Below are 20,691 nucleotides of genomic sequence, written 5' to 3'. Positions count from 1 at the left end.
TTTGAGTTTTACCCGATTCTGTTCCAGTTTTGCGGTTTTGTTTTCGTTTTCAAACGAAAATGTAAAATTCGACTTATTTCAGGTTTTAAATTTTCAGTAATGATCAATCTCATGTTTTTAACTTGATCTTTATGTTGAGGTCAGGTATTAAATCAATTTTTTATAATTTTAAAGGGCTTTGGTGAAGATTTCTTTACGCCGAGTAGCTTACCGTCTATTCTGCTAAAAAATAATGGAAAAATACAGACTGAGTCTGAAGTTGACGAAAAGTTTCCTATATTGAATTCTACTATTAATAGTGGAAAGCAGCTGTGCAAAAAGTTTGCTTTATTTTCAATATTCGTATTCTACTAAGACGCTCAAGAAACTTGAGAAAAGTGAACGGAAATTAGTTGAGATATAACCTAGTTTCTGTTATATTTGCTACAATCTTTTAAAAGACAAATGGATCACACTAAAATGGAATGATGATGACACCGTTTTATATGTTTTTTTTACTAAATCAAACGTAAATTAAATTTGACAACGGTTTATTTGCTATTAACTAATCTATTTATCTTTTACAATCTTCACTAGGCAGTACAGAGTAATTATATCTCAAACTAATTTTCATCCGCAATTGCAGTTTTACATGATGCTTGAGAACACAAAAATCGAAGGAAATCTATGCTGTATTCCTTCGTTTGTCCATTGCAAGCCAGGTGGTGCGGGTTGACCCACTTCCAGATCGCACGGTGGACGAAAGTACTTTTAGAAGAAGCTACCGTTTCATTAAAGTGCGGCATTTCTTCCGGAAAACGAGAAGTATTGTCCCGTTTACAAAAATAGTAAAACTTCTGTTGACTCTTAGAGTACATTTTGAGGTAATCTTCCCGTATTTCATTAAGGAACAAAAGACCTCTTGGAAGGTAAAATCTGCTCGTACCAGTAGCCAAATCATAGCCTAAGCGAACCTCACCCCCGTCAAGTGTATGCTTTTGCAGGCTTTGCATGAAAAAATTGCCTAAATCGGCTAGAGCTACAAGTTTTTTACACCTGACGGGCATCGTTTTGTATGGCTTGCTCAAAGCTTCAGCAAACTTTTTGCACATTGTCGATCGTTCCGGTAGAGACCGCTTACGGATATCTTCCCCACCAAGCACTATCGCATCGATTATGTGGAAGGCTTGTTCAAAAATCGGAGATTTACCTTCTCCTTGCAGCTCCATAACGATCTCACCGTAGATCAAAGTTCTAGGAGGTAGTTCCAAAGGAACGTCTTTCAGTGGGTACCAATCCCCATCTGAGGCATTATGTTGCCATATATCGCTACCTCCACGTCCAATAAAGAATGAACGAACATTCCTACCGGAGTTCTCGTCATTCTCTATAGGCACAAAATACACCCCATGGATAGAAGGAAATATCTTTTCCAATTCTACCATGTTAAACTCTTTTTCTGGAGCAGCCAAGAATTGCTTCTCGTTGCTCCATTGTCGTAGCAAATCTTCTACAGTCTGTTGCTCCAACGGCTGTACACCAGATTGGCGTCGTCCATCTGTAAACCTTAATTTTTCCTGGTTGGCCTCCGCCAGCTTTTGGTTTGCTGCAAAAGCTGCAATTTGCAACAGGCCACTTATCTGGACTGTGCCCAGTTCATTGTTACTATCACAAATAAACTGGTAAAAAGCGCTGTCTTCCTTTAGAACTTTAAGAGGAACCAGTTCCAAGATGTCATAATTCTGACTGCTTTTCCTCTGTAGAAAATCATTAATTGTGTATAAATGTTTACAAATCAGTTCGGTGTCGTGTTTCTTCCACTTACACACCAAATAACGTTCAGAATTGGCGGGTCTACTGGAGTTGGGTTTACAAATGGAAATTTTGTCAAAACACTTTGATATTAAATACAATAATCCCACGCTGAAAGGTGTGAATAAATCAAACAATTTAACGACGCAATGCCCACCGGTACGAACGATCTTGAGTGCAACCAATAGTTGACACAGATAAAGTGGTTTGGATAAAACTTCCTGCATATTCTCATTGCCTTCAACGGAAAAACCGCCATCAGCCATCATAACATGGACTCCCTCACCGCCCGTTTGCTTAAGGACATATTTTTCTAACTCATCGATGTTCTCTAAGTCAAACATGTCGCCGTTATTTTGAGGACCATCAAAAGCTTCTGGCGTACCAGCCAGAAAATCTTTGAACTGAGAGTCATTTTCCCCCTTTAAGGTAAAACCAAACACTTTTGCGTGCCATTTCGAACGCCAAAGGACACGATCGGAAAATCCTCCGGGGCCAGCACATATGTCAGCGAAATATAAAACTTCATTATGGTTCAGCATCGAATTACCTGCTTTGTCCATAGGTTTTGTAAACATGTTATCAAACATGCAGTCTAAATTAGCCATTTTGACTGCGGTCTGATTCATAAAAATATTCGATTTGATCGCTTTGCGCATTTCGCTTGGCTCGAGTTGATCAAACGCTGACTTATGCCGCACAATTTGACGTAATATCTGCTTATCGCAGAATATATTTTCGGTGTGCATCGCCAGTGGACGTCTGCCATAGGCAATCCACCTTTGAAGACGATCCTTACTCAATGTTGGCGATCGTCCCACATTTTCCAACCATGTCACCCTCTGCGCTGGGCAACTGTCAGTGGGTGCTCGCAGGCTTTCGCTGCGTGTAGCCACCCAAGCAGATTCAAAATCCGCTTCCGTTTGTCGGATATATTGATCAATATCCATCGGTGCTGATTTTTATTTAGAAATTATTTATAAATTTAGTAACCTGACTAACCTGTCGTTTCACAATCGATGGTTATCGCTCTGAGGAAAATCTCAATATGACTGTTTGGCAGGCGGTAATTCAGCTTATATAATTGAAGGAGGTAGACGATCGAAAGCGATGAACAACGGCGGGGAGGTAAAACTCGCTTAGTGTACGTAAGCGTTTAGTGATAATTCTTTTTAGTGAACGTTTTCAAAAGGACATCGGTAAACGAAAAATTTACAACCACATAAAAAATTACCAAAGGCGACGAAAAAGCGACATGAATACGAGGTAAATAATTATTGAAAAGAAACCAAAATAGTGACAATAAAATATTTAAAAACCCGAATCATTCCACCTAGCGGTGTTACCTGGGCTTTCCTGCTGCCACAATAATTATTTTATAGTTTCTCAAGAACACCTAGGCTATATTTTTAAATATCATTTATCAAAATCCTTATTAAACAGTAAAATTCACAGGAAACTGCCAACAATGATTATATTTTCTTTCCTAGGGTGCGTAAACACGTGTAAGCGTCATTTAAATTATTTTCTGGACACCCTATTTAGTTTTATAACATTCACTCGTGAACACAGAAGATATGTGTGTGTGTGTATGTATGAAATGATGTTTTCTATCGCCTGTTTCTCGGAGATGGCTGAACTAATTTGTCCGCTATCATTTTTGTTTGAAAGGTATTATAAATTTACGATAATTTATAGCCATTTTAACCAAGATAGTTTATCTAGTTTCAATTACCAAGCTTTTAACACTGCGAATAAGCTGCAAAATTCCATAAGAATTGGTTTTACCGGTCAAAAGATAATTGTTGAAATTTATTCAAGAAAACTTTACTGTTATAAGTTTGTGAGACCAAAACTCAAAAACACAATAATATACGATAAAAAACAAGAAAACAAAAGTAGTTTCTTTTTTATCGTATTCTACTAAGACGCTCAAATAAACATTAGTTAATTGGACAATAATATAGTAAGACCATTACAAATTATTTTTGAAGTTTTTGTCAACCCCCCCCCCCCCACCCCCGCTTTGAAATTGGTATGAAAAATCGGGTGGCAGAAAAATAATTTGTCGGATATAAGTCCAAATATTTTTATAAAATCAATTGCCTACGACTTGCAGGCTTCCTCAGTGTCTGTTTTCGAACTTCGAAACTTCGTGAATAAAATATACATAGTAGATTTAAATATACATAGTAAAATTAAATATACATAGCAGAATTAAAACTTATATTAAAATAAGTTTTCTTCTTTTTGCCTTTCTACTATATAAATATATAGTATAAAGGTATAGAAATCACTTGGAAAACCGGAAATGGAAAGAAGGTCCTGCGGGCCGAATGTTATATACCATTCGACTCAGTTTTGAAAACTGAGCATTTTCTGTGTGTGTGTATGTATGTGTGTGTGTGTGTGTGTATGTGTGTGTGTGTATGTGACGCTTTTAATCTCACTCACTTTTCTCGGAGATGGCTGGGCCGATTTTAATGTTCTTAGTGTCAAATGAAAGGTCTAGGTGTCCCTATTGAATTTCATACTGATCGGACTTTTAGTTCAAAAGTTATGTATAAAAATATGAAATATATGGGACTACATTATCTCATAAGTCCCTAAACTGATTTGAACAAAATTGATTGCATATGAAAGGGGAGCCTTTCAAAACCTTAACTTCGAAATTTCATGATGATCGGGCTTGTGGTTTGAAAGTTACATAAAGAAATGTGATACAAAAGTACTCAAAACATATTTTTGTTACATATAAGCATTAACTCAATGGGAAATACTTTACAATTTATTATTATTTGAAAATTATTGTTGGGATCTGTCAAACGAAACCGAGTTATTGAAAATCGGATGATTCCTTCAAAAGTTATTCAAACTTTAACTCTCAAGCACTGTACGTGCAAAGCCAAAATGTATCGGTCAGGTCGATTGTATATAATGTATGTATGTATGTTTGTTTGTTTGTTTGTTTGTTTGTATGAATGTGTGTATGTATGTATGTATATATGTATGTTTGCATGTGTGTATGTTTGTATGCTTTGTAATTTGCATTGAAATACAGGAAAAGTGAACTGAAATACAAGAGCAATTCCAGCTCAACTAACAAAACGGTTTGATTCGACTATTTTTGATTGAAATGAATTTTGCCGATATGTTGGATACCACGCAAGGATTCATTTTCCATGAAACTTATTTTTTTCGTCAAGCGTTTAAATGAGGTTTTAATATGTTTTTAAAAACTCATACCTCAAAACCTACTTATTTGTTCAAATAACGTCAAAGAAAAAGTGGTCGAAAATTAAGTGTATCTATACCTATAAAGAAGGATTTCTGTCTGTCTGTCTGTCTGTCTGTCTGTCTGTCTGTCTGTCTGTCTGTCTGTCTGTCTGTCTGTCTGTCCTGTGTTCCTTATAGAATCAAAAACTACTGAACCAACCGGCGTGAAAATTTGCATGTAGAGGTTTTTGGGGCCAGGAAAGGTTTTAGTGATGGTTAGAGACCCCTCCCCCCACTAAGAGGGGGGCTCCCATACAAATGAAACACAAATTTCTGCATAACTCGAGAACTAATCAAGCAAATAGAACCAAATTTGGCATGTGGGTGTTTTCAGTGACAAGAATTTATTCTAGGGTAATTTGAGACCCCTCCCCTCTTTATAAGGGGAATTATAACTCCTCTCCCCTTTAAGAGGGGGGGTTTCCATACAAATTTCCTCATAACTCGAGAACTTATCAAGCAAATGGAACCAAATTTGGCATGTGAAGGTTTTCGAGGGCAAGAAAATTTTCTATGTTGAATTAGGACCCCTCCTCACTTTAAGAGGGGGGGCTCCTGTACAAATGAAATACCAATTTCCTCATAACTCGAGAACTAATCAAGCAAATGGAACCAAATTTGGCATGTGTGTGTTTTTGAAGACAAAACTTTTTTCTATGATGAATTGGGACCCCTCCCCACTTTAAGAGGGGGGGGCTCCTATACAAACGAAAAACAAATTTCCTTATAACTCGAGAGCTAATCCAGCAAATGGAACCAAATTTGGCATGTAGGTGTTTTTGGAGGCAAGAATGTTTTCTATGATGAATAAGAACCTCTCCCCACTTTAGGAGGGGGGGGCTCCTATACAAATGAAATACAAATTTCCTCATAACTCGAGAACTAATCAAGCAAATAGAACCAAATTTGGCATGTGGGTGTTTTCGGTGACAAGAATTTATTCTATGGTAAATTGAGACCCCTCCCTCTTTATAAGGGGAATTGTAACTCCTCTCCCCTTTAAGTGGGGGGGCTTCCATACAAATTTCCTCATAACTCGAGAACTAATCAAGCAAATGGAACCAACTTTGGCATGTGAAGGTTTTCGAGGGCAAGAAAATTTTCTACGGTGAATTAGGACCCCTCCCCACTCTAAGAGGGGGGGCTCCTGTACAAATGAAATACAAATTTCCTCCTAACTCGAGAACTAATCAAGCAAATAGAACAACATTTGGCATGTGGGTGTTTTTTTGGTGACAAGAATTTATTCTATGGTGAATTGAGACCCCTCCCCTCTTTATAAGAGGAATTATAACTCCTCTCCCCTTTAAGAGGGGGGGCTTCCATACAAATTTCCTCATAACTCGAGAACTAATCAAGCAAATGCAACCAAATTTGGCATGTGAAGGTTTTCGAGAGCAAGAAAATTTTCTATGGTGAATTAGGACCCCTCCCCACTTTAAGAGGAGGGGCTCCTGTACAAATGAAATACAAATTTCCTCATAACTCGAGAACTAATCAAGCGAATTGAACCAAATTTGGCATGTGTGTGTTTTTGGAGACAATTTTTTTTCAATGATGAATTGGGACCCCTCCCCACTTTAGAAGGGGGGGGTCCTATACAAACGAAATACAAATTTCCTCATAACTCGAGAACTAATCCAGCAAATGGAACCAAATTTGGCGTGTAGGTGTTTTTGGAGGCAAGAATTTTTTCTGTGATGAATTACGACCTCTTCCCACATTAGGAGGGGGGGCTCCAATACAAATGAAATACAAATTTCCCCATAACTCGAGAACTAATCAAGCAAATAGAACCAAATTCGGCATGTGGAGGTTTTTGGAGGCAAAAATATTTTCTACGGTGAATTAGGATCCTTCCACACTTCAAGAGGGTGGGCTCCCATACAAATGAAATACAAATTTCCTTATAATTTGAGTACTAATCAAGCAAATGGAACCAAATTTAGCATGTATGAGATTTTTGAGTCTTGAATTTATTTTATATGGACTCTCATACAAATAAAACAGAAATTTTTGCGAAACTCAAAAACTAATCGAACTCGAGAAATTCGAGACTCTTCCATAAAACATTAGTCAATACAAGACCACAAAAACTATCTATAGTAACACTAGATCATTCAGGACGAGCCGGTCGCGAGTGTTGCCGTTGACCCGCCGTCGGAAGCGCCGCCCACTGGGGGGCTTGCAAAACTCGAGAAGTGACAAAGATCATCCGAGATTCATGATTTATGTACAACACAGGTTAATTTGTGGCAATACGAAGTTTGTCGGGTCAGCTAGTTATCAATAAAAAGTTATACTGAAAGAAAAAATTTCAAAATTTCATGAAAAACCATGACAAATTATCATAAAATGAGAATTGTCTCAAAACATGTTCCCTCAGATTTGTCTCATATTTTTTTAAAGATGGCCTAAATTATACTCTAAAATCTGGTGAAGAGCTATCGAAAAGAAATTTGGTTTTCAAATCGAAATAAAAAGTATTTGGTGGCACTGCCGTTAAAAAAATAATATTTTCTAGGATTTCTCGAACAATTTTCTTTGGAAATGTGAAGATGATTTTTTCTTAAACCAAATATTTCCGGAGATATAAGCAAAAGAAAATAAGGCTTATACAAATTTGAAAAAAAGTTTATGTCCGAAATGTGAAGGGGCAAAAAAAATAAAGTGTTATATTATTATGTTGCATTCTTTAGTGAAAAGCAAATTTTTTACAGTTCAATGAGTTTATATCTATAAATTATCCAATATGTGCAAAGTTAAAGCAATTATCCCATTAGTATTGATCAACTTTCTTTCACCAACTAACCTATATGACTCCTATTACAAGTCACAGGCGACTATTTTGCATTCGTTCGTTTGTTCCATTTTAATTCAACTTGTTTTAAAAGAACTAGATAGGTATTAGATAAGATAGAAACACGACAAATTAGACACTCCGGAATATCAGCTATTGGTGCTTGAGGAGCTTCAAATTGGTCGTTTTATTCGGTAAAAAGGTCCAAGTACGTATCCTAATTTTGGATGTTAGGAACGTAAAACACAGAGATACAGTTCTTTACTAGGATGTGACTGAACTGCTCGAAACTTGAATTTTACGAAACAGTTTACATCCTTAACATACAAAAGTGAACACGTTATTGTTAGAGAACAAGCATCAACAGAGGAATGAATGGCCTGATATTCATGACTAAAAGGTTGACCAAGAAATAAACGGTTTCAAACGTGAATAGCTTCAGAGATTTTTTTTTCTTAAAACATGACGGTAGCATAGTATATGCGTTTCAAATAAAAAAGTGGTAGGGACCTAAACTGCCATTTTCACACTATGGTCAAACTGGTTCATCTCTACCAGGATCTTTACTTTATGTGCTTGGGTCGAAAAATATGGAAGTTTGGTTCGGTTTGAAATAAAATTTAAGTACTGTACAAAATACCTATATTAAATTTTTAATAATATGGAAAAATTTACGCGGGTTTCTTCTCTTTTATTTAGTTTTTGAAGGTTTGATGTTATTATTTTTTTCTTGCCCCCCCTTCAACAATATTTTGAGACCAGGACATAAACTTTTTTTCAAATTTGCATAAGCCTAAGAGGGTTTAACAAAAATTTCTCTTCTGTGAAAAGGAAATTGCTCCCATTAACCGTGGGGAGGACCGACCGGTGCCAATTTTGGGAATTGGAAAAAAAATCCTTCTTCATTACATTCCCTTACCGTTCCTTCATCAATTGTAGAACCATCGTTTCAAAAAAATATATTAATGTATACTGCAGACTGTAGAGCCCACACACAATTGTTTTTATAAAAAAAATTGACTCATATCCTATAATTAATTTTTTTGCCCCCCGATTTTTGAAGCCACTTTTCAAGGGGGGAGGGGGGGGATGACAAAAGCTTTAGAAATGATTTGCAATGGCCTTATTGATTTACTACATATATTCATTCTGGTAAGGAAAATACAATAGTTGCTCGCAGTAACCAGTAAATTGAAGTTTAAAAATATGGCTAATTCAGATACTAAGAAATAAAAAAAATGATCTAGTAGAAAGGTCAGGTCACGCCGCTAGGTAGATTAATTCGGGTTTTTGAGTTTTGGTCTCACAAATTTATATCAGTAAAGTTTTCAAGAATAAATTCATCAATTATCTTTTGACCGGTAAAACCTATTCTTATGGAATTTTGCAGCTTATTCGCAGTGTTTAAAGTTCTCACTTGGTAATTGAAACTAGATAAACTATCTTGGTTAAAATGGCTATAAATTATCGTAAATTTATAATACCTTTCAAACAAAAATGATAGCGGACAAATTAGTTCAGCCATCTCCGAGAAACAGGCGATAGAAAACATCATTTCATACATACACACACACACATATCTTCTGTGTTCACGAGTGAATGTCATAAAACTAAATAGGGTGTCCAGAAAATAATTTAAATGACGCTTACACGTGTTTACGCACCCTAGGAAAGAAAATATAATCATTGTTGGCAGTTTCCTGTGAATTTTACTGTTTAATAAGGATTTTGATAAATGATATTTAAAAATATAAGCTAGGTGTTCTTGAGAAACTAAAATATAATTATTGTGGCAGCAGGAAAGCCCAGGTAACACCGCTAGGTGGAATGATTCGGGTTTTTAAATATTTTATTGTCACTATTTTGGTTTCTTTTCAATAATTATTTACCTCGTATTCATGTCGCTTTTTCGTCGCCTTTGGTAATTTTTTATGTGGTTGTAAATTTTTCGTTTACCGATGTCCTTTTGAAAACGTTCACTAAAAAGAATTATTACTAAACGCTTACGTACACTAAGCGAGTTTTACCTCCAAGCCGTTGTAAATTTTTCGTTTACCGATGCCCTTTGAAATCGTTCACTAAAAAGAATTACCACTAAACGCACACGTACACTAAGCGAGTTTTATCTCCCCGCCGTTGTTCATCGCTTTCGGTCGTCTACCTCCTTCAATTATATAAGCTGAATTACCTCCTGCTAAACAGTCATATTGAGATTTTCCTCAGAGCGATAACCAACGATTGTGGAACGACAGGTTAGTTTACTAAATTTATAAATAATTTCTAAATAAAAATCAGCACCGATGGATATGGATCGATATATCCGACAAACGGAAGCGGATTTTGAATCTGCTTGGGTGGCTACACGCAGCGAAAGCCTGCGACCACCCACTGACGGTTGCCCAGCGCAGAGGGTGATATGGTTGGAAAATGTGGGACGATCGCCAACATTGAGTAAGGATCGTCTTCAAAGGTGGATTGCCTATGGCAGACGTCCACTGGCGATGCACACCGAAAATATATTCTGCGATAAGCAGATATTACGTCAAATTGTGCGGCATAAGTCAGCGTTTGATCAACTCGAGCCAAGCGAAATGCGCAAAGTGATCCAATCGAACATTTTTATGAATCAGACCGCAGTCAAAATGGCTAATTTAGACTGCATGTTTGATAACATGTTTACAAAACCTATGGACAAAGCAGGTAATTCGATGCTGAACCATAATGAAGTTTTATATTTCGCTGACATATGTGCTGGCCCCGGAGGATTTTCCGATCGTGTCCTTTGGCGTTCGAAATGGCACGCAAAAGTGTTTGGTTTTACTTTGAAGGGGGAAAATGACTCTCAGTTCAAAGATTTTCTGGCTGGTACGCCAGAAGCTTTTAATGGTCCTCAAAATAACGGCGACATGTTTGACTTAGAGAACATCGATGAGTTAGCAAAATATGTTCTTGAGCAAACGGGCGGTGAGGGAGTCCATGTTATGATGGCTGATGGCGGTTTTTCCGTTGAAGGCAATGAGAATATGCAGGAAGTTTTATCCAAACCACTTTATCTGTATCAACTATTGGTTGCACTCAAGATCGTTCGTACCGGTGGGCATTGCGTCGTTAAATTGTTTGATTTATTCACACCTTTTAGCGTGGGATTATTGTATTTAATATCAAAGTGTTTTGACAAAATTTCCATTTGTAAACCCAACTCCAGTAGACCCGCCAATTCTGAACGTTATTTGGTGTGTAAGTGGAAGAAACACGACACCGAACTGATTTGTAAACATTTATACACAATTAACGATTTTCTACAGAGGAATAGTAGTCAGAATTATGACATCTTGGAACTGGTTCCTCTTAAAGTTCTAAAGGAAGACAGCACTTTTTACCGGTATATTTGTAATAGTAATAATGAACTGGGCACAGCCCAGATAAGTGGCCTGTTACAAATTGCAGCTTTTGCAGCAAACCAAAAGCTGGTGGAGGCCAACCAGGAAAAATTAAGGTTTACAGATGGACGACGCCAATCTGGTGTACAGCCGTTGGAGCAACAGACTGTAGAAGATTTGCTACGACAATGGAGCAACGAGAAGCAATTCTTGGCTGCTCCAGAAAAAGAATTTAACATGGTAGAATTGGAAAAGATATTTCCTTCTATCCATGGGGTGTATTTTGTGCCTATACAGAATGACGAGAACTCCGATTGGAATGTTCGTTCATTCTTTATTGGACGTGGAGGTAGAGATATATGGCAATATAATGTCTCAGATGGGGATTGGTACCCACTGAAAGACGTTCCTTTGGAACTACCTCCCAGAACTTTGATCTACGGTGAGATCGTTATGGAGCTGCAAGGAGAAGGTAAATCTCCGATTTTTGAACAAGCCTTCCACATAATCGATGCGATAGTGCTTGGTGGGGAAGATATCCGTAAGCGGTCTCTACCGGAACGATCGACAATGTGCAAAAAGTTTGCTGAAGCTTTGAGCAAGCCACACAAAACGATGCCCGTCAGATGTAAGAAGCTTGTAGCTTTAGCCGATTTAGACAACTTCTTCATGCAAAGCCTGCAAAATCATACACTTGACGGGGGTAAGGTTCGCTTAGGCTGTGATTTGGCTACTGGTACGAGCAGATTTTACCTTCCAAGAGGTCTTTTGTTCCTCAATGAAATACGGGAAGATTACCTCAAAATGTACTCTAAGAGTCAACAGAAGTTTTACTATTTTTGTAAACGGGACAATATTTCTCGTTTTCCGGAAGAAATGCCGTACTTTAATGAAACGGTAGCTTCTTCTAAAAGTACTTTCGTCCACCGTGCGATCTGGAAGTGGGTCAACCCTCACCACCAGGCTTGCAATGGACAAACGAAGCAATACAGTATAGATTTCCTTCGATTTTTGTGTTCTCAAGCATCATGTAAAACTGCAATTGCGGATGCAAATTAGTTTGAGATATAATTACTCTGTACTGCCTAGTGAAGATTGTAAAAGATAAATAGATTAGTTAATAGCAAATAAACCGTTGTCAAATTTAATTTACGTTTGATTTAGTAAAAAAAAAACATATAAAACGGTGTCATCATCATTCCATTTTAGTGTGATCCATTTGTCTTTTAAAAGATTGTAGCAAATATAACAGAAACTAGGTTATATCTCAACTAATTTCCGTTCACTTTTCTCAGGTTTCTTGAGCGTCTTAGTAGAATACGAATATTGAAAATAAAGCAAACTTTTTGCACAGCTGCTTTCCACTATTAATAGTAGAATTCAATGTAGGAAACTTTTCCTCAACTCCAGGCTCAGTCTGTATTTTTCCATTATTTTTTAGCAGAATAGACGGTAAGCTACTCGGCGTAAAGAACTCTTCACCAAAGCCCTTTAAAATTACAAAAAATTGATTTAATACCTGACCTCAACATAAAGATCAAGTTAAAAACATGAGATTGATCATTACTGAAAATTTAAAACCTGAAATAAGTCGAATTTTACATTTTCGTTTGAAAACAAAAACAAAACCGCAAAACTGGAACAGAATCAGGTAAAACTCAAACCAAATTAAGGGAAAATTAAACTTGATAAAATAAATTAAATAGTTGGGATTGCGCTAACGTCCATTAAAAATATAGAACAAAAAATGATGTGATATGAAGTTTAGAATTTTCTTTCTAAAACATTTTACTGACAATGACAATAGTACTAATAAATACTAATAATAAATTTTGTTCGCTCAAAATCAAACTTGAGTAAACAAAATTTGAAATAAAATGATTTTTGCTGATGATAGATATATTATAGTTTCCATCTGTTTTAGATTGTTTTATTTCTCAATATTATTGTTCAATTTTTATATTACAATAAAAACAATGCTTCGTATAACAATTAATGTAATAAATTATGTATAATTGGTCTTGATTCAACTTGTTAAGAATACAGAATTTGACTTCAACAAAACGTAAATTTAAGGAAACGTGGACTGTTGCATGAAATACCGTTTTCCTAGACATTCATTGCGTAATATACAAGCAGCTATAATTTTTTTTTCTAAAAGTAAGAATCTGTATTATACTACTATTATAAAAGAAACAAAATGTCACGATTTCCAGAAAAACTGTTATGTTTAGCGGACACGATAGCTTCCTTCAAAAACACTTTTGTCCAACGAGTGATCTGGAAATAGTATAGCGTAGATCTATCGTGTTACCGATTCCATCTGGAACAATCAAATTAGATGCTCATGCATGCTATTCTGTTTGCAAATATTAATTTCTCTTTATTTAAAAAGTGATCAAAAAAGGCTCTAAACTTTGTTACTAGATTTAAGTTAGATAAATACTAATCCTAAATTTGTTACCATATTAAATAGTCAACCAGCCAAGATATACATTGTTTGAGACTAAGCACGTAGTCAAGAAAAAAGTAATAAAAACATTGTACAGACCATAAAAAAGATGGCAAAGAACCGCAATAAATTAATAACCCTTCAAATATTTACTAACAGCTCTCTTAGGTTTTAAGTTAAATGGGCAGGCGAAAAGTCTGCCGTACGACTACATCCTGGTTCTTCGGGCGGAGAGAGAGAAAGAGAGTTTGGCGAAGCGAGTGGGAGCTGAGAGTTTCTCCACTAAAAGGCAGCGGAAAGGATCGGGGTGAGGATCGTTGTTGCCTCACTCCATAAGAAGTTTGTAGCCAAGAATAGGCCATTTTGTTCACGAGTGAACAGTTTTCGCGACAGTAAATTGTCATTGTGGATCGTGGCACGGATAGTTCCAATAAAGTGCCACCAAGCTGTGCCCCGTGACGCGGAAAAAGAACGTAGATCCAAGGCCAAGGCAGGATCGTTGTTGCCTGCCCCGGGAGCAATTAGCCAGTTTAACCCACCTCGTGTCATTGATCAACGATATTTCGTCCAAGAAAGTATTCACCCTACGACCGTAGTTTTCATCATGGAAGCGGCCCAGAAAAAGAACAGACTGTTTTACGTGCGCCAGTTAATCAGCGACCTCATCAACCTCATGTCAATTGGCAACGCTAAAAATACGTCATCAAATACCGAGGGGAGGTGCTGGTGGTCGGCGAGCCATTCGATATCATCGCGCCACACGTTTTCGTCGAAGGGAACGTACGTTTCTGAGGAAAGAACTTGGGGAGGACTGGTTAAGCCTGGCCCCCGCTCCTCGGGGTTTGATCCGATGAGTTTCCTCTTCGTCTACGAGCACGGTGGACAGAGCGAACGTTATACTGGAAGAGCTCTGGTCACCCTTATGAACCCGCTACATGATTTGCACTCTCCATCTCTCGCATGCCCGTTCCTGTCATCAGTTCCTGACGGCCGCAATGAGTTTCACCGTTTAGTTAAATAAAAATATTAAAATGAATTCTTGTATTGTATCATTCTTGCTTTCTACTGAACGTTGTCTGTCTTATCTTGCATGTGCATCTGATCTATGAGTTGTCGATTGCTTCCAGGTAAGTTAGCGGGTTGTAAGTTCTTCCCAAATAGCAGTGTGATTTACTAGGTGCTATTCGAAAGGCAGGTGAGCAGAGAAGCGGTACCCTAGACCGAGAAGTATGGAGGCGACTCCTAAATTCGGCCCAGATTCGAAAAATAAACAGATTGTTGCCGAAAAAGTAAGTAAGCAAACACGTGGTCTGGCTGATCACTAGTTCCGCTCACATAAACGATAAACTCACAAAGACGTCAAAAATAGCTTCGTTTTTGTGAATAGTCTCAAAAGATGAACACTTTAACTGTACCGGTATTTGAGCTCTTCCAAAAAATGGATAAAGCTTGTTTCTATCGATTAGAAATATTTTCAATAATTCATCTGTAACTATTTTTTTCACAATAAGATTGTGTTTTCATTTAAGAAGGTAACATCGCTCACAGTTCCGGTGCGTGACATTGCGGCGCCCTTGGGTGAAGCCCAATTTGGCGCCCCCTCGTTTCCGACATCAGTGTTTTCTTCAGGTTTATCATTTTTTTCGTATTCGTCTCTCATCCGATATTTCGCTGCACTTAACGTATATATTAGAAAAATGGACTCATTTCGGATGGCGAAGAAAAAACCTGATTTAATCCACCTAGTGGTGAAAGGAACCTTTGTGATACGGTCTTACTTGCTATTTAAGATAGAAATCGACACGTCTTTGGAACATAATTCATCTATTGGTTAACGTTGCGTAGTGCGTTGGTTTACATAAAATTTTTGGATATTGAATAAGTAGGAGCACTTATAAATTTTGATAGAAATTGCCTAGTTTATAGGTTTTTGATCTATGCATAATTTCCTGTAATGCCATTCTATTTGTTTCACATCAATAAAGTTTTCTTGAATAAATTTCATCAATTTGTATTAACCTTCGGATAGTCACACTGTGGTATTTTGTACAACACGTGTAGGGTTTTGAATGCCATATTGTTATAAAGTTACAAATCGTTGTTTAACTAACGTATATTTTTCAATAAACTTGTTATGAGCAAAATGTCATAACTATTCAATGCATTAATACTTTAAAGTTTGGGAAAATAGATCAGCATAAACCTACATCACAGAAATGAAGCATGCAGCATGTGAGGTGTACCGCAATTGACTCCAACCAGAATTTTCTCTCGTTTCTTGGTATGAAAAATGATGTTTTTCTGCAGCAAAACAATCAGCAAATGTAGAGTATATCCGTCTGTTAGTAGTCAAGTAATTCGGGGTCAAAATTAGGGTATTTTTTATAATCAAAATTCTACAGTTCCTGAACAAGCAAACATAGAGGTATACTATGTTTAGCAAAGTTGTATTTTTACTATTTGTACAATTTGGCAATGCATGTAAAAGTCATACAAAAAATCCAAAAAGAACTAAAATAGAAAAACTGATTTTACAAATTCATCTATACCTATAAAGAAGGATTTCTGTCTGCCTGTCTGTCTGTCCGTATGTTCCTTATAGAATCGAAAACTACTGAACCAATCGGCATGAAAATACGTATGTAGAGGTTCTTAGGGGCCAGGAAAGGTTTTAGTGATGGTTAGAAATCCCTCCCCCCACTAAGAGGGGGGGCTCCCATACAAATGAAACACAAATTTCTGCATAACTCGACAACTAATCAAGCAAATAGAACAAAATTTGGCATGCGGGTGTTTTCGGTGACAAGAATTTATTCTATGGTAAATTGAGACCCCTCCCTTTTTTATAAGGGGAATTATAACTCCTCTCCTCTTTACAAGGGGGGGCTTCCATACAAATTTCCTCATAACTCGAGAATTAATCAAGCAAATGTAACCAAATTTGGCATGTGAAGGTTTTCGAGGGCAAGAATATTTTCTATAGTAAATTGGGATCCCTCCCCACTTTAAGAGGGGGGGCTCCTGTACCAAAGAAACACAATTTTCCTCATAACTCGAGAAGTAATTAAGCAAATGGAACCAAATTCGGCATGTGGGTGTTTTTGGAGACAAAAATTTTTTCTATGATGAATTAGGACTTTAAGAGAGGGGGGGGGCTCCTATACAAATGAAAAACAAATTTCCTCATAATTCATCATTCCTTATCTTTTTCCAATACATAAAAAAGGCGATAAACGTGACATAACTAATTATCGCGGGATCACGTCCCTGTGCGCTTGCTCAAAACTTTTCGAGATAATTGTTAATGACGCTATGTTTGCTTGTTGTAAATTCTACATTAATGCTGAGCAGCATGGATTTTTTCCAAAAAGATCGGTAACCACAAATTTGATGCAGTTTGTTTCCCGCTGTATGCAAAGCTTGGACTCTAGCCTGCAAACTGATGCTATCTATCTAGACCTGAAAGCTGCTTTTGACCGTGTAGACCACGGAATACTGCTAGGGAAAATGGAGCGACTGGGTGTATCTACGGACGCCATCTGCTGGTTTAGATCTTACTTAACGAAGCGAAATTTATGTGTCAAAGTAGGATCTACTGTTTCCAACTGCTTCTCCAATCGATCTGGAGTTCCACAAGGCAGCAACCTGGGCCCGCTTCTTTTCTCGATTTTCATAAACGATGTCGCGCTTTTGCTTCCGCAGGACTGTCGGTTGTTTTATGCTGACGATACAAAAATCTTTAGAGTCATCACGTGCCAAAGCGACTGCGTGGAACTACAGGAATACCTGAACTCTTTTGTGAGCTGGTGTGCAACAAACTGTCTAACTTTAAGTATAGACAAGTGCAACATAATTTCGTTTCACCGGAAGCGTGCGCCAATCGAACATAACTACACTATTTCGGGCCACTGTCTCCACCGTGTGCAATGTGTCAAAGACCTGGGAGTGCTGCTAGATAACGAGTTAACATTCAGGAGCCACTATGAAAGTATCATCTCAAGAGCTAACCGCCAGCTAGGATTTATTTTCAAAATTGCCGATGAGTTTCGTGATCCTCTCTGCCTTAAATCGCTCTATTGCTCTCTTGTGAGATCGATCCTAGAAACTAATTCTGTTGTTTGGTGCCCATTTCACGCTAACTGGTGCAACAGAATAGAAATGGTGCAGAAGAAATTTATCCGCTACGCGCTTCGCCATTTGCCTTGGAGTGACCCGCTGAACTTGCCATCATACGAAGATCGCTGCCGACTTCTTGGTATTCAGCCTTTGGAGTTGAGACGACGAATTGCCCAAGCTGTCTTCGCTGCGAAGCTTCTATCCAACCACGTAGACTGTCCTTCGCTACTGGAGCAGTTGAACATATACGCTCCTGTTAGGCAGTTACGTCAAAGGAATTTTCTGTACCTAGAGCCGCGGAACCGCCAATTTGGCGCTCATGAACCTGTCAGAATTATGTGCCAACGTTTCAATGAAGTGTTTGAGTTATTTGACTTCAATGTTCCAGTTCATGTCTTTCGAGAGCGACTAGTCAATGTTTTCAATAGAAGCCAGAATTATTTTATTCATTAAGACAAACAGTCAGATGGATTTTTTGAAATAAATAAAAAAAAAAAAAAAAAAAAAAAAAATAACTCGAGAACTAATCAAGCAAATGGAACCAAATTTGACATGTAAGTGGTTTTGGACGCAAGATTTTTTTCTATGGTGAATTGAGACCCCTCTCTTCTTTAGAAAGCGAGTTATGGCCCATCTCCCCTTTAAGAGGGTGGGCTTCCATACAAATGAAATGCAAATTTCCTCTTATCTCGAGAACTAATCAATCAAATGGAACCAAATTTGGCATGTGGGAGTTTTAGATGGCAGAAATTTTTTCTATGGTGAATTACGACGCCTTCCCCTTTTAAGAGGGGAGCTCCCATACAAATGAAATTCAAATTTCCTTATAACTTGAGAACTAATCAAGCAAATGGTACCAAATTTGGCATGTGGAAGATTTTGGAGTCTTGAAATTATTTTACGATAGTTAGAGACCTCTCACCCCTGTGGTAGGGGGATATGGACTCTCATACAAATAAAACAGAAATTTTTGCGAAACTCAAAAACTAATCGAACTCGAGAAATTCGAGACTCTTCCATAAAACTTCCAACATACAAGACCACAAAAACTATCTATAGTAACACTAGATCATTCAGGACGAGACGGTCGCGAGTGTTGCCGGTGACCCGCCGTCGGAAGCGCCGCCCACTGGGGGGCTTGCAAAACTCGAGATTGTGACAAAGATCATCCGAGATTCATGATTTATGTACAACACAGGTTAATTTGTGGCAATACGAAGTTTGTCGGGTCAGCTAGTATACAATAAATAAGGTTTTTCTATCTTCGCTGAATAGATAGAAGGTTGATGTCTTCAGCAAAATTTCTTGTAATAATATGCTCTAAAACTTTGCAGAACTCGTCAATGTGTCATATTGAAACTGAAGAAAAATAATTTTTTTATTTTACTTTTAGAGGGATTAATCAAAATTTAAATTCTACCAGACGATAGAGCTTTCAATTCCAAGAAATTTTTCCAAAAGCTTGATAAATCTAAAACCAAGTTTTCCCAGTCAAAACTCTAATGGCCACGTTTTTTGGTTTTGGTCTATTGTGCGCGCGAGTAACCGTGTTACAAAAGCTAACGCGAGTGTTTGAGAGTTGATATCTTTTCTTATGAAATTTTGCAGATACATCCGCAGTGTCAAAACCTTTCGGTTGATACTAAAATAATTGAAACTAGATAAATTGTCTTAGTTAAAATTATTATAAATAATTGTTAATTTTGATGTGTTGTACACGATTGTTCATAACTTTCAAATTAAACATCCAATCAAAAACCAAATCAATAGTGATCTACTAGGTTATATCGCCTTTCAAACGAGACTAATAGCACAAAAATCGGTTTAGCCATCTCTGAGAAACAGGCGATAATTTTATTACCTTGTTAAAACAGGTTTTTTAGGGTTAACTTTTAAACTACTTGTTTGTTCTCAATGAAACTTCCCGACAATTTTTTTATGATAGCAAGAGCTTTCATTTGGTACTAAAATCATTGAAATCGGTTGTGTGGTTCCGGAGAAAATCGTGTCAGGTAGTTTTCACATTTTTACTCATAACTTTTAAACAAAGAGTCGGACCATGAAACAACACAATAGTGATACACTAGGCAATAGTACCTTCCAAACAAAAGTAAAATCAAACGAATCGGTTTAGCCATCTCTGAGAAACAGGCGATAGAAAATAGCGCACACACACACATACATACATACATACATACCAGAGGCGGGCACCGCTAACCGAAATTTTAGCTTCGCTAACAGCTAATCCGCTAAATCAAAACGTTAGCTTCGATAACCGCTAACCGCTAAATCAACCAACAATTTAGCGGAAGCTAACGCTAACCGCTAACAGCTAAATCTGTTAGCACTGTAGAATCAGCATTACTTTGATAAGCGCTGATTTCGGCAATAAAAGAAAATTTTTGTTTTAAGGTGAAATTAGTCGTCATCGATTCTGCAAATTTCAAAAGCAGTTTTTTTTGTTTAAAACAAAAATATTGTTCATGAAAATATATTCGCTGTGTTCAGATTGACAAGAAGAATGCAGTCTTTACATTTCTATAAACGGAACCCCGCTTTTGGGCCCAAAAACTGCTTCCGAAATTGGGCTTTCCGACGAAAAGTTAATGACTGCTAGTTTCCCGTTAAAGGTCTAAGAAAAAATACCTGAGATAATTCCGTGCAAAGAATTGCAGGCATTCATGAAAACTGTTTAAGAAACATTATCATTTAGCATATTATCACATTAAAAGGGTACAAAACATTTCCATTTTCCATGACATAGATTTCTCGATTTTTTATTGGAGTTTTCCATCGCTTTGAAAATTTATGTAAATGCTTTCCAAATAATATTTTCTCTGGATTGCTTAATAAAAAGTTACTTACATTTCGTTGGG

At 37.2% G+C, this 20,691-nt stretch overlaps 2 protein-coding genes across 2 annotated transcripts; one reads left to right on the top strand and one right to left on the bottom strand.

The window, feature by feature from the left end:
• Positions 1 to 602: 602 nt before the first annotated feature.
• LOC128736788 (cap-specific mRNA (nucleoside-2'-O-)-methyltransferase 1-like) lies at positions 603 to 2,741 on the bottom strand. The gene has a single exon (XM_053831278.1). The coding sequence runs from the start codon at positions 2,739 to 2,741 to the stop codon at positions 603 to 605; it is 2,139 nt and encodes a 712-aa protein (XP_053687253.1).
• Positions 2,742 to 10,458: 7,717 nt separating this feature from the next.
• On the top strand, positions 10,459 to 14,010 carry LOC128736787 (cap-specific mRNA (nucleoside-2'-O-)-methyltransferase 1-like). The gene is made up of 2 exons (XM_053831276.1): positions 10,459 to 11,950; positions 13,859 to 14,010. Exons 1-2 carry the CDS (start codon positions 10,459 to 10,461, stop codon positions 14,008 to 14,010), a joined length of 1,644 nt encoding a protein of 547 aa, XP_053687251.1.
• Positions 14,011 to 20,691: the final 6,681 nt, after the last annotated feature.

The sequence above is a fragment of the Sabethes cyaneus genome, chromosome 2 (genome assembly GCF_943734655.1).
Source record: "Sabethes cyaneus chromosome 2, idSabCyanKW18_F2, whole genome shotgun sequence".
NCBI lineage: Eukaryota > Metazoa > Arthropoda > Insecta > Diptera > Culicidae > Sabethes > Sabethes cyaneus.
Note: the sequence above shows the minus strand (reverse complement) of the source record. Positions and strands in the feature narration are given on the sequence as shown.

Bases quoted from the DNA above. Each gene is read 5' to 3' on its own strand.
- LOC128736788 (XM_053831278.1), bottom strand. From the start codon at position 2,741: ATGGATATTGATCAATATATCCGACAAACGGAAGCGGATTTTGAATCT.
- LOC128736787 (XM_053831276.1), top strand. From the start codon at position 10,459: ATGCGCAAAGTGATCCAATCGAACATTTTTATGAATCAGACCGCAGTC. The intron at 11,951-13,858 runs GTAAGGTTCGCT...ATTTACTAACAG, and splicing joins AAATCATACACTTGACGGGG to CTCTCTTAGGTTTTAAGTTA.